This window comes from Coturnix japonica, chromosome 5, assembly GCF_001577835.2.
Source record: "Coturnix japonica isolate 7356 chromosome 5, Coturnix japonica 2.1, whole genome shotgun sequence".
Lineage (NCBI taxonomy): Eukaryota > Metazoa > Chordata > Aves > Galliformes > Phasianidae > Coturnix > Coturnix japonica.
In genome coordinates this window covers 52,741,093-52,755,269 of record NC_029520.1, presented here as the reverse complement: position 1 = coordinate 52,755,269, position 14,177 = coordinate 52,741,093, and the positions used below count along the sequence as shown (strand labels likewise).

Sequence of the window (14,177 nt, the reverse complement as noted above, 5' to 3'; positions counted from 1 at the left end):
CCTTCCTTGATCAGCTGCTGAAGCTTTGGAGGAAGGCAGCGTAAATGTGCCTTCCTCATATGTTAGGTGTAGCCATAGGGTGCCACCAGCTTGGGAACAGCTGGCTGACAGCCTGCTTCAGGCTCCTGAAAGGAGATGGGGGGGATTTGAACTTGTTGAATTTTAAAATAAGCCTTTCACAGCAATTCTTTTCAAATGCCACCACCTACATAGCAAGGTAGGATACATAGGTGTCCTCAGTAATCAAAGACATCGTTTCTGACCTGGCTGATACAGCTCTGTGACCCAGCCCTTCTCCCACAGCTCTTCCCATCTCCACTCCCAAAGTCTGGATGTCATTTAGGCCTCCAGCTAGGGACCTTCCTTTCCAGGGTGCCCTAGGGGTGCTCTGATGGTTGGGCAGCACAGCCAAGGGCTCTGCCAGCCATCACAGCCTCCTTGCTCAAGCTTTTAGGTCTGTGTGATCAGCCTTAAAAGCACAAATTAAAGAGCATCCTCACTTAATGGTACTGCTTCCTCTCTGTAGAGACAGCAGTCTCCCCTCATTCCTAATGGCATTTCAGTAATGCTAAGTCATTAGCACAGTTACTTGAGATCTGAGTGAAACATCCATTCACTGGTAGGGAGAGAGAGTGCTGCTGCTTGTAAAATTCACAGCTTGATGTCTGAAGACTCAGGAACCGGCCTTTGAGGAGCTGAGCCCTCAGCCAGCTCCTGTAAATGTTAATGCATCTGTGGCCGGTTTGGTTTGGGTGGCATTATTAGTTGTGGAGGAGAAAGAGTGAACTTTAAAAAGAGATCTTTAATTTTGCATTCACTGGAAGGGCAGAAAAGCTATATTTGCTTTGAAATGGAAATGACTGTAAAGTGGGTTACATCACAGCCTCTAAACTTATTAACAAGAGACTGTGTTCACTTTGCAGGTACCCTGTCTGAGGAGGACTGGAAACCACCTCTTCCTGCCTACAATTTCCTCCAGATGATGGAGGCCGCGGGGCCAGAGTTCACCCTCCATACCTCCTCTCACCAAGAGGGCAGACAGGAGCAGCAGCAGCTGGAAGGCTCTGAAGAAAAAGCCACAGTCAGAGAGGAACTGCTTGAGGAAGCCAGGGTGAAAGCAGAGAAAGCCCAGGGCCCTGGGAGGGACCTGCGGGGGACAGCCCCGAGGTTGGCAGGGAGGGAAAAGCAGGCCAGGAGGCACAGTGAGCTGTGAGCAGGAGGCTGCGGGACAGTGCCCAGAACACTCTCTTGCTTTCTCAGCCCCCAGTGAGCCTTTGCAGCAGAGAGAGAAGTGAGTTCAACTGTAAACTAACAGAAATGGCACTTAAGTTCTAGTCTAAATTCTCTGTTGCAGTGTGTAGGTAGTTCTGTGGTACCTGTGATTTCTGAGAGCAGAAACACATCCGTAGCTTGGCCCTGCTGGGTGCAATCCGTGATGCATCCCGCAGTAGATTGTGAGAGCAGGTCTGCATGAAGGTTGCTGCTGAGTTCTGCCTGCCTGTTGGTTAATGGAGGGGCAGACTGAGCTCACTTGGCGTACTGAGGGCTTGCCCACAGCAAATTATGCCAGAAAAGTTGAAACACTGCAGCTTTTCTTCACAGTTTCTGTATATCCAAACAGGGAGAAATTGAGTGATTCCAAGATAAAGAACATTTATCTTCCCTTCGTTTCAGTAGAGGCCCTACAGACCTGTTTTGGCAAGCTCTGCTCTCCATAAACAGTTAAATGTGCACGGTAACTGTGCAGAGCTGGAAGGGCAAATGTACCTCGGGCTGGAGGGCTGAAGTGTTTAAACTGACATGTGAATGTTTACACCTGAGTGGTGAGCTGAATCCATGAGCGTTCTCATTCCCAGGGGTAACAGCGTATCTGGCTAAAGAGGCTGTATTACAGAGAGCTTGGGTCATCACAGCAGCCCTGAGTACCCAAAATAAGAGTTTGCCAGCAAAGCCCAGGGGCCGGGCAGATTGGAAGATGGCTTTGCTCAATGCTGGCATTTTCTTGGTTGTGAGCCCAGGGGGTTATTTACAGCCTCTGCTATTTTCCTTCGGTCTCAGTAACAGCAGCGAGGTTGGTGCCTTCTGAGCCAAGGATGGTGCAGGAAATGAGATATGCAGAAAGACCAGCGTAGAGATAAGGGGAGAAAAGTGAGAGGCAAGGCTGGCAGTGCGGGGACGGGTGGTGCCAGTGTGGGGCAGAGCAGTTTCACATCCTTCTGGTGGTGAGTGGGAGATTTGGGGTGTGGGGAAGCGGCATTTCAGCCTCTGCTCCTTTCCTCGGGTCGGTCTGATTCCATGCTGCAAGACATGGGGAGAGCAATGTTTTAGGGAGAAAGCTCTGTCTAATTTCACTGATGGCCACAACAATCTTCCCACTGCCTTTAGTAACCGTCTGCTCTGTTCCACAGCCCTGCTGAGATGTGTGGGGAGGGTCAGATCCTCTCTCTCATCCTGCAAACAGCCCACAGGGATGGGAATATTTTGAAATGCCGAGGAATTGACCATTAGTTCTGTGCCCTCCATAATTGAAACAGACCATTTTTGGACTCCTGTCAGGCTGAGAGCCAGAATGTATGTATTTAAAGTAATAAACTGTTGTATGCAGTACACAGTCTACCATGTAACAGCATTTTCCCAAGGAAAGGAGTAGGTCAGTGTGCAGGCAGAGCCTCTATGAGTTCCCATCATTCCTCTGCAATGCAAAGTGGTAACGCTGTGCTCCATGACCTGTACATGGGTCATTTCCAGCACTATCCCAGCACTGGTGGCTGCTTTCCCTCTTACTGCATCACTCACCCTCTTCAAGCAGAGAGAAAGTGCAACATTTGGGCTTTTCAATCATTTCGTAAATAAACTCTTATCTCAAGTTCAACTGAGATGTGTTTGTGTCCTGGACCAGCATGTCTAGGATGGAAGCACACTTCCAGGAAGGCTGCTCAGCTGCTGGGTGCAGTTGCAGGAGGATGGCTGCACTGACTTAGCAGGTTTTATGCAATACCAGCAGCCTTCCCGGATCCCTGCTGCTTTTGGCTGCCTGTCATTTTTTATCACTCCTCTTTGTTGCTCAGCATCCAAGCAGGAGCCTGTCACTAGGGGTCAGTGCCACATCTCAGTTCTGGCTGGAAGAATTGCTGCTGCTTAATTGATCCTGGAGAACTGCCATCGAATCAATGGGGGTCCAGGAAACAGATATCCTGTGGGGATGCTGATGGCTGAGAGCATGTTTGCTGCTGCAGGGGTGAGGAGGGGACAGTGGCTGCAGTGAGGGGGGGCTCACAGCTCTAAGGGTTTCAGCACCCATATCACCAGTGGGTCCCCCAGCCCTCAGCCTCCCAGCAGGGAGATGCCCAGAGCCCTGAGCCCACCAGCAGCTCTCTGCAGCCACAAGACGTGCTTGTTAGGTGGGGCTGCTGACCCTGAGCACGGGTGTGGGTCAGGGTCCTGGGCCACATCAGGTCGTGTGGGTTTGGTTCTGGGTTTGGTTGTTTCTTTAAACACAAGGTCTCTATTTTGTTGTGTAGTATAACCAGTGCTTGAGGCGTGGAGGAAATCTATACAGGTATACATGTACCAGGATATGTGCGTGTAGAGAGAAAGCGTTCTGCATATTGAGAGCAGTTTGATTGTTGTCTGTACCCTACAGCCTTCTCACTGTGTTCATTTTAGTAGCTGTGGCTCTGGGAGGACCAACACGGAAAGAAATGCTCAACAAATGCTTATGGTCTCAAGTGAAAAGAGCTGAGGAAGAAGAGCTTTGTATCCCAGGGCAGCCAAGAAGTGTCTGAGATGTCTCTGATTGAACAGAAGATAAAGTAAGGATACAACATGGGGATTATGTGGCTGTGTTTGAGTGTAAAACAGTTCAGCTCAGTGCCCAGCACTGCATGGAGTGCTGCAGGATCTGCGGTCGGCCTGAGCAGCCATCCCCATCAGCTGGGAAGGAGAGGAGTGCTCTCTGCAGGGACTGAGGGAGCGTTTAGGATGAGTGTTGTGCTTTTCACATTTAAAGAGCTTTTAGAACTGTTATGGAGTGTGCCTGGTCTGTGGCTTGGCTGGTGGGCAGCAGACTGCTCCCCTTGGAAGCTGGCCCTGGGGACTTGGCTGCATGACATGATCCCCATAGGACATCAGAAAGCAGTCATGTCTCTTCTTGCTGCTTTGTGACCCTCTGGGTGAACCACAGCCCTTCTCAAGTGGGATCAAAGGTGATCTTTCCAAATCAGCTGTTCTCAACCCATCCCTTCCTCAGTGCCCCAGCCCACCAATGGACACAGACCCCATTATGGCTGTGCAATGGGAATGCAGCTGTAGGATGGTTAAAGACGTGGCTGCAGCAGGAGGAAGCATGCAGGAGCAGATGTCATGGGAAGGACACTTGTGCCTGCGTGCGGGCAGCTGCCAGGATGTGAACCAAGACGAGAGCTGGTGGCCTGGCTTGTGTCATTGTGCTCATCAGTTCCTGGTGCCACAGGGATGGAGCGTCTGGTGGGGCCGGGGGAAGGAGGAGGAGGATGGCAGCCTTCCTGGGGCTGTGGATGGGGAAGGGCTACCAGCTGAGGCTCCCTCGAACAGCCCTGGTGCTGAGGGGCACAAAGGCAGGGGGGGCCTCAGCCCCCATTTGAGGACATCCAGTTTTAAAAGGCTGACACAAAGTATTGAGCTGCAGTCCCATGGGCCTGGGTTTGCTGGAGGGAATGGGAGAAGGGAAGGAGCTGGTGTGGAGCTGGCATGGCCAGAGGTGGCAGAGGAGCTGTGCTGATGCACATCTGGGACAGGGAGGGTGCAGGATGGAGCTGGGATGTGAGATAACGGGTGGCTGTGGGGTGGGACAGGTTTCCTCATTGCTGAGGATGTGTGCCTGATGAAAGTACATCTGTGCTCCCAGTCACAGCCAGGGGAGAGATGAGGACTGCGGTTCCCTACAGGGCAGCTGCCACAGGTGGCTTCAGGTCTGTGTCCTGCTCAGCCAGACAGGGCCTGGGTCCCCTCTGCCTCCTTCCTCCTGGAGCTGAGCATCCCCAAGCACCTTCTCACTCTATTTTCTCTTCCCAATAGAGAGATGCCACATCCCAGCATCTCCTCCTGGGGTTATATCCGTAGCCATAAGGTGTCTCTCTCTGTCCCCAGGCTGAGTGTGATGCAGGTGTCTGTGCAGGAGCCTCACCCAGATGGAGAAGCCAGAAGAAAGGGAGCTCAAGTTGGAAGGGCAGGAATCAGAATGGGCCAACCAAGGCAGAACTGGGGACGGAGTGCAGGTGGCGAGTGCTGCAGTGCCACGTCGCTGCTCTTTGTTCATTGTTCCCTCCTGGCTGAGTGGAGCCAACACTGGGACAGGAGTTGATAAGGGAGGAGAGGGCACCGCGCTGTTCCTGCTCCCCGACAGCTTGTTTCCTCACTCGCCCGACCTCTCCTTAGGTAAACTCACTGCTTTGCCTCTTACAGTTTGCTTTGCTCTCAACACAACGCAACGCAGGGCTCTCAGAAAACAGCCCGACTCTATTAATAGCCAATGGGGTTGCCAAATCCCTTCTGTATGTTGAAAGAGCCCATGATTCAGCCCTCAGTGGTAAGAAAGGAGCTGTGCTGGAAGGGTCCTGGCCTGGAGGACCGTGTCCAGCATGGAGCAGAGGTGGGGACAGTCCTTTGCTCTGTTGGCCATGGATTTCTTGGCTTGTTTGCAACACAAATAATTGTATCGCTAAACTCAGTCTTGTTCCTTGCTGCTGGCAGGTGCCCAAAATACAGAGCTGGACTTGATGGACTCATGCTGTGTATGCACCTGTAATGGAGGAAAAGCAGGACCCAATCAATGGGGGCAAAGCCATGGACAAGCCGCTGCAGTTCCTTGCACTCAGGTGGGGATGAAATCCACCATGTCCCTGTCCCAGCCTTCCTGTGTGACCTGCCCTGCCTGGAGGAGACCCAGGCCTGGAGGTACCCCAAGGGTGCAGCTGGAAGATGCTCTGTTGGGAGACCTCATCCTGGTGTAGAGGTGAGCAGAGGAGGGAGCCCCAGCTCCCAAGCCAAATATTTAGAAAAGCAGAGATTGCCCCAAAATAACTGCAAATGTTTTCAGGAGCAAAGCTGGAACAGCAGTGTCCATGGGCAGTGACAGGAGCCACCCAGCCTAGGGGACAGAGCAGGGCAGGGACAGGAACAGCTCCCAGCCACTTACTGCCCTGCCTGCACAGTGTGCAGGGTCTATGGGGCTTTTTTGGCTGAGCTTCTTGGGGACACCACATCCCCACGGCCCTGCCTGGCCATGAGCACAACTGCAGCCAGGACAGCAGCTCTGCTCCTGCAGGGCAGCCAGATGTGCTCTCAGCAGCCAGATGTGCTCACAGCAGCCAGATGTGCTCTCAGCAGCCAGCTGTGTGGGCACGCAGTGACTCAGCCCGCTCCCATATGCTCCCAGGGGTGTGCTGAGTCTCCCAGCCAGGTGCAGCCCTGCCAGCCCCCACGGGACAGCAGCACAGCTGGAGCCCAGGGGCACGTGCACCCTGGTGACCCCACGTCCTGCCATCACATCCCCAGTGCACCCACTGCTGTCTGTGTTGATTAAGGGCTACGACGGGTAGAGGCTGAGGGATGCAGCAGATCCCTATGGCAGGCGTCCCGCTCTGAAAGGCTGGCACACAACCAGAGCTGTGTCACCAAGCAGGCACCAGGCACCGGTGGCATCTGGATCTGGTTTTTCAGCAGCGATGACGAGCACAGAGCGCTGCTCCTGTCCACATGTTTCTGTGTTTCACTCTTGCTAAAAACCCCACTTTTTTCCCCTTGCCGCCGCTGGCTGCCTTGGGAAGAGTGCGGTTTCCGAAAGGTGTCGAAACCCAACCCATGGCCAAGTGTGGGCATGAGCCCAGCTCACACCCAGTGTGCACATAACCCCATTGGCTCCTAATGGAAAGTGCGACAAATAGAAGTTCACAACCCTAGAGAGCACAAACCCAGGGGGCTGCGGTCAGCGAGGACCCAAAGGGACCTATTGCTGTTCCTGTTGGCTCAGGACGGAGGCAGCAGTGAAGCACTGTATGTGCAGCAGCGCTTGAGGAACACCAGGAGTTGGTTTGAGGTCATTTTCCTCCCTGCACAGCTCAGGTTCACCCTGGGGGCTGTCTGTGGGGATGATGCACTCAGTGCAATGGGGCGTGGAATCTGTAAGTATGACCATGACATCAAAACCCAGGATCTATTAAGAGAAAGCCACCAGAAACACTATGGGTCCTTCTTTCCTGGCCCTGTGATTTGCAGCTGGGTATGGGTGAGGAGCTGGGCCCGTTGGTGGCCATAGCACTGGTTGCTGTGTCACCTATCCCCACCATTCTGGATCACAGGACACAGAGCCCTGGGTTCATATCACTGGAACAATGTGCACCACAATTATATGTGTGCTGGATATCCAACTCCAGCCAGGATGAGCTCTCCAGCATTTTGCTTTCTCTGCTGCCCAATTCCCAGGGAATGGGAAGGGCTTTGCAACACAGCCAGGCTCCTCATGGCAAAGCTTCAACTATTCTCCGTCCAGGCAATGCAGCAGTGCTGGGGGAGCAGGGCCAGCTGGCTCTTCCCAGCTATTTCCCCACGCTCGTGGGCTCAGCAGCGCAGCCCAGAGCTCAGCTCACTGCTCCTGCTGCCCCCACATCTTCCACCTCCTGGTGGCACCAGCAGAGCCTGGGCAGGATGTGGTATATAGGGACACCAAGCTGGAAATGTGGACCCCCACCCTCCCCATCTCCTTTTTATGATAAGGAAGATTTCATCTGGTCCAAAACTAAGAGTTTGAATTTCCTCCACTCTTGCTACAAGGCAGTGGTCACTTCAGTTGAGTTTGGGCTGGGCAAGCAGGCAGCTGACGGCTCCATCTCCACGCCGAACATCTCCATCCCAACACTGAACATCCCAGTCTCAATGCTGAAAATCTCCATCCCAATGCTGAATATTTCCTTCCCACTGCTGAACATCTCCATCCCAGGGCTGAACATCTTCATCCCAGTGTTGAACATCTCCATTCCAACACTGACTACCTCCATCTCTCTGTCTCATTGCTGAACATCTCCATCCCAGTGCTGAACATCTTTATCTCAACGCTGAATATTTCCATCTCCGTTTCTGAAAAACACCCTGCAAGAGTCTCAGGAAGGATGAGGACCTCATGGTGACCCCCAAAAACAATAGAGACTCCCCCAAAGATGTTCACTGTTAGAAACATAAGCCCAGTGCAGACCCTGGGGTAAAGCCAAGGCTGTGATGTTCACTGTTTTCCTCCCTGCTCCTGGCAAAGCTCTGCCCTCCATCATCCAAACAATCCTGCCCTGCCCCGCTGCCCTCTGGTCCCAGCAAGGCTCTAGCAAATCTGAGCAGGGGGACAACACAGTTCAACACGGCGTAAAACAGTGCTCAGAGCACAGCAGTGCAGTCAGCGCCCAAAGCAAACACGCTCCTGTGAAAATAATCCTTCCCAGCTCAGTGCACCCTTCTAAAAACACAGAGTGACTCCAGAAAAATGTGAGAAAACATCAGCTGCTCACCCTGAGAGGAAAAAACAGCACGGGAGACACAGGATGGAGCCTGCTGGCTGCAGACATGTCCCCATTGCAGAGGATCCCGGGGCCATTGTGATGTCCAGGAAGGGCTGAGCTCCCTTAAAGAGCAGCTGGATGATGAATGTGGAGTTGGAAACCTCTTGCAGAAGGGATGTGCCACAGCAGCCCGCTTCAGCTCCCTCTCCAAGAGAGATTATTAATTGTAAACATTGCAGATCTTCATGATTCATGCTCACAATTGTAGCGCATCCATCACACAGTGGGAAATCATTAAGGGAAAGCATGGGCTGGAGGCACGGGGCGGTTGTGGCCGTTGCTGGTGGGGAGCACGAGCAGGAAAACGTCATGCATGGGAGGAAGAGCGGCCCCAGTGCCCCTCTTGTGCAATGGCTCCGCAGAGGGGAGAGGTGCTGGGAGGATGCTCGGAGGGGGAAGTGGCCTCCTGAGCAGCCCTGGCTCTCCTGGGGCTGGTTGTCCCACCTCGGGCAGTGCCACCTGCAGGGAACCTTGCGAGGCACGGCCATTCCCAGCAGCCAGATGTGCCAGGAAGCAATTTCTCTCCTCTCCATCCTCATCTTCAGCATCTCTGTGCTCTTCAGATCATGCTGGAGAGGTGCAGGTTGGATGCTGGGAAACATTATTTTCTGAAAGAGAGGCCATGCTCTGGCACAGCTGCCCAGGCAGTGGTGGAGGTGGAGATGTCTGAGAACCATGGAGATGTGGCACTGAGGGACGTGGGCTGTGGGCGTGGATCTCAAAAGTCTTTTCCAACCCTGCTGATTCCCTGCCCACCCCACGGACATGGTCCTGCAGTGGAAGTGGGGGCTGTGGAGGCACAGCTGGGAACAGCACAAGGGACAGAGATGATGGGCTGGTGCCTGTGCCAGGGACATGGAAACACTGAGCCAGGTGCAGAGCCCTGGATGTGGGCTCCCCGGGTCCAATTGAGAGCCATCATGACCTCAAAGGAGCTGCTCCCATCCCCAGTTGGATGGAAAAGGTCTGTAGGGGAGGAAATAGCAGCCGCTCACAGCAAATAAATGCTGTCTCATGTATACATCCACTCGGCACGACAAACTCCACCAGCCCTCAATGATCCATGGGGCCAAAGCTCTGGTAGCACGAATGTCTGTGGATAAACACAGGCAGAAGCAAACAGCTCAGGAATGGCTTCATGTAAACACAGCCAGAGTTCTTTGCAACTCTGCTCCAGACTCTGTCTGCTTTGATATTTCACATCTGTCCTGGCCAACACCATCCCCTCCTGCCTTTCCCACCCAGCCATAGGGAGATGTAACGCCGTGCCCAATGTGCCCTGGAGCTGGCACTGGGGAGAACTGTTAAAAAATAGTTGGAAAAAAATAATGACAGCGTTTTTAAAAAGTAAATTCATTAGACAGGGAGGGCTTGATGGGAAAAACGTGGCTGGAGAGGTTTGTGTGTGAGGGGGCTGTTTATGGAGGCTGGGGGAAGTGAGACAGCTGAGGATGGTCAGTGTAAGCGTGTGCTGCCCCAGCCTTGTGGGACAAGGACAGTGATGGGGGTGGGATGAGAGGGGGGGATGGGGGTGGAACATGGGTGGGCATGGGGTGAGAATAAGGATGGGTCCAGGGACAAGGATAAGGATGGAGATCAGGGAGGGAACAGATACAGGCAAGGATGGGATGGGGATCAGATGAGAATAAGGATGGGGATGAGAATGGGAAAGGGGACAAGAATGGGGATGGAGACTGGGATGGGAACAGGGGTACAGATGGGGATGGGAATGAGGGTGGGGATAGGGATGGGAATGGGGATGAAGAAAGGGATGAGGACAGGGATGCAGTAGGGGATGGAATAGGTATAGGGATAGGACTGGGGAAGGGGATGGGAACGGACAAGAACAGGCAGGGCTCAGCCAGGCTCCTCCCCATACAGAACCCTTGGGCTCACAGAGCTCTGTGCCTGCAGCAGGAGCCGCCCCATACACACCAGTGGCATCTGCATCAATGTTCTCATCAGGCAGAGCCTGAAGATCCTTTGTCATTCTTCCCAGATGGATGCAGGCTGAGGAAAGGCCATGGGATGGGAAGAAAAGCAGTGCCCTGCTAATCTTCATTCCTGCTCAGTGTCCCTGCTCCGGGATGTCCCTACCTCCATAGAATCCTATAATCATAGGTTGAAAAGGTTTGCAAAGGCCCACAGTGCTCATCCAGCTCCAACCCCCTGCTGTGTGCAGGGTCACCAACCAGCAGCCCAGGCTGCCCAGAGCCACATCCAGCCTGGCCTTGAATGCCTGCAGGGATGGGGCATCCACAGCCTCCTTGGGCAACCTGTTCCAGTGCGTCACCACCCTCTGGGGGAAAAACTTCCTCATAAGATCCAACCTAAACCTCCCGTCTCAGTTTCAAACCATTCTCCCTTGTCCTGTCACTGCCCACCCTCACAAACAGCTGTTCCCCCTCCTGTTTAAATGCTCCCTTCAAGTACTGCAAGGCCACAATCAGGTCTCCTCGAAGCCTTCTTTTCTCCAAGCTTTTTTCCATCCCTGCACCCTGTGCAGTGTTGGCCGCTGCAAGACCCGGCTCACGGAGCAGAGAAACAAACTTCTTTCACTTTTTAAGACTTTTTCTTTCAGCCACGAGCTGGCCACTCTTGCAGCTGAACCACAGCACCAACAGGGCAGGGGAGGGCTGCTCTCCGGCCCCGAGCTGTGCTCAGATTTATGATCTGCCATAGCTCTATCTGGGCTGCACGTGACCAGCTCCGAAATCCCAGGACCTTTGCTCTCCCTCAGCCATCAGCCAGGCTCCTGAGGCTGTTACAACAGGGAAGATGCCCAATGAAGGGGGTTTGCAGGAGAGATTGTAGCATGCAAGCACGGCAGGGAGCAATAGGTCACGCTCATCCGTGGCTTATAACTTTATAGTCTTTCCAGAGCCAGATGCTTGACATTAGTTTGACACTGTAGAGGCTCTTGTTTTTGAAGGCTGGGATTGCTTTGGGATCTGCAGCATTTCCCCACGGCTCAGCTGGAGGCAGATTTTTCCACGATTCAGAGAAATCCACTTTAAAAAAGCAGCTGGGCACGTGAGACCCGCGCTGAGACGGCGGCTTCCCTTCCCACCGCCAGCAGCTCAATGGGGGCAAGGGAAACCCATTGGTGACTTCGGGCTGTTCATCGCCTGGGTACCAAAGCGCATCCACGAGCATCCGCAACGCGTGTCCAACTGGGGCAGCTCTCACTGCTGGGTTTTCCCATCTGAGGAAAAGCCATCTATCTCCATTTGTAACACAGAGAGAGGCAGTGGAGAAATGACATTATCTCATACATCATCTGGAGGCTCTTAAGGGTGAGGATTCTCCCCATGGGAAAGTGCCAAGGCCGCGCAGACCCGCTGCATGCACACATCCCCAGAGCAAACAAACACGGATGTTTGAGGGCTCACCCTTGTGCTGGTAGCTTTATTTTTAGCTCCCAACCAGCGCTGGGTCTGAACATGGCGTTCTCAGCGCAATCCAGCTCTTCCATACTCATTGGGCATCCCAATGACTCCCACCATGGAGTGTCCCCCGGGTGCTCTCCGTGCATACAGCATGTCCCCATCCCTCCCCATGTACGTGCCTTTGTGCTTGGATGCTGCCGGCCTCTGTTCATGGCTAACAACCATAGGATGAGAGTGATGGCTTCAAGTCATGTCCCTGGAGGTGCTCAAGAGAGGTGAATATGTGGCACTGAGAGACATGGCAGTGGGTATGGTGGGGCTGGGCAGGGGGATTCTAATTAGAGTTTTCTCCAGCCTTAAAGATTCTACCATTCTACAATCTGGGCAGCATAGAATCCTGCCCCCCACGGACCCACTGCCAGCCCCAGCACCCACCCCTTACCTGATTTCCCCCAGCTTTGGAGGGTGGAGCCAGGCATGGAACTGAGCCCGTCCCTCCCACATTCCTCCCCTATGCATCAGCTCCAGGAGCCACGGCCAGGTGTGGGCTGGGACAGAGAACCTGGAAGTCCCTGAGCAGCCAACATGCGGTGGGAAGTGGGGGAGGCTTCACCCACTACCTAAAATCCAAACCATTAAATATATGTGTAATGGGATAGCATTATATTGTATATATTACCATATATATTTATCAATAAATGATACGTATATACCATACATAGATTACAGGTGGGGCCCTGGGCAGTCTGAGCTGTTGGGGGGGCAGCCAGTCTGTGGCAGGGGTTGGGCTGGGGGCTGTGTGGTCCCTTCCAACCCTCCTATGGCATCCTCACAACCCTGCCCAGAAATGTTCCAAAACGAGCCTGAAACCAGGAGAAAAGGAGCAAAGATGAGGGACAGAGATAAGAAACCCTTAAGGGGAGGCCACGGATAACAAGATGACACTTGAGTGCGTCACATTTCAGCAGAGCAGATGCTGATTGAGTTGACAAAGGTTGAATTAATTTGGGTATTCTAATAGCTCCTGCTCGACGCTAATAAAAGCGACGCTTTGTGCAGGCTCATGGCTCAGGATGCAGTTAATTATGGCCTTGCAGAGCTCTCATCGAGGAGCTTTTCTGGGCTGATAGGGGGAGATGGACCGGCTGCTGCTTTGAGTTTGTGCACTGCAGGAGCGGCAGCAGCCAGGGGTGGCTGAGGCTGGGGACAGCACTGAGATGTGGCCAAATGTGTGGCAGCAGGATGGGCAATGGGAGGTTTTTTCCAGCCCTGCACATCCCACTGCAGAGCCAGAAAGCTCCCCAACAACAAACAAGCAGCAATTAGTGGTCAGCAGCCTAGCTGGTGCCTAGAGCCTGTGGTACGCATGGAGCTGTTCCTTCCCATCCTCTGCAATTCCATCTCATCCCATCCCACCCCATCCCAGCCCACCCCATCAGTCCCTATGAACGGCCCCAGCTGCTCCCCTTGCCACCACACGCCTCAGTGGGATGCGGTCCCTCTGTTCCCAATGGTGTTTTTCCATCCTTTGCATACCAGGCAGCCTTTCCCGCTGGTTTCAGATTAGGCAACTTGTCCCAAAATTCCACCGTGAGCCACCAAATAAAGCAGAAGAGCTGCTGGCTGTTCCCAAAGTGTATTTTGGCTCATTTTCAAGCACTCTCTGGAACACGAAGGGCCCAGAAACTGCTGTGCTGCAGCTGCATGTGAAGCAGTGGGGTGGGAGATGCAGAGGAGGCTCCAACAGAACCCACCCCAGCCCTGCAGCCATCCCCGGGCTGCAGGATTGCCAGAAAGCCGTCGGCGGGGCTTGAGCAATCGCATCCCATGCTGCCATCTGCCCACACGCGCTCTGGAGGCCAGTAAACTTCCTGTGGATGTTGGCCAGCTGACAAGAGTGACATAAATTCTGCCCTTTTTTTAGAGGTTGGGTTTTTTCCCCCCCTATTTTTGTTGTTATAACAGGCAGGTGCTCTGCCCCTGGCTTTAGGCACAGCAGTTTTGGGGTTTCCATTTCACAGCCCCGAGGTGAGGATCTCTCTGCAGCTCGGGGGTGATGCTGAGGTTCCCCACCCCTCTGCAAGGCCTGGGTTGCTCTCACCATCCACGATGCATGGCATGCTCTCATGTCTCTGATGCTACATGAGTTGCTTTTACGTTCTATGCTGTCCTGATCTGTGATGCCACGAGCAGATCGATTTCCTCG

General features: G+C 53.5%; 1 protein-coding gene across 7 annotated transcripts in view; it reads left to right on the top strand.

Moving 5' to 3' along the window:
• Positions 1–2,872, top strand: part of TXNDC16 (thioredoxin domain containing 16) — a 41,100-nt gene extending 38,228 nt beyond the window's left edge. For all 7 annotated transcript variants that reach the window (XM_015865963.2, XM_032444960.1, XM_015865962.2 and 4 more), the window contains one exon: positions 924–2,872. In XM_015865963.2, coding sequence (XP_015721449.1) covers positions 924–1,213 — 290 coding nt within the window. In that variant the 3' untranslated portion in view covers positions 1,214–2,872. The remainder of the gene's footprint in view (positions 1–923) is intronic.
• Positions 2,873–14,177: the final 11,305 nt, after the last annotated feature.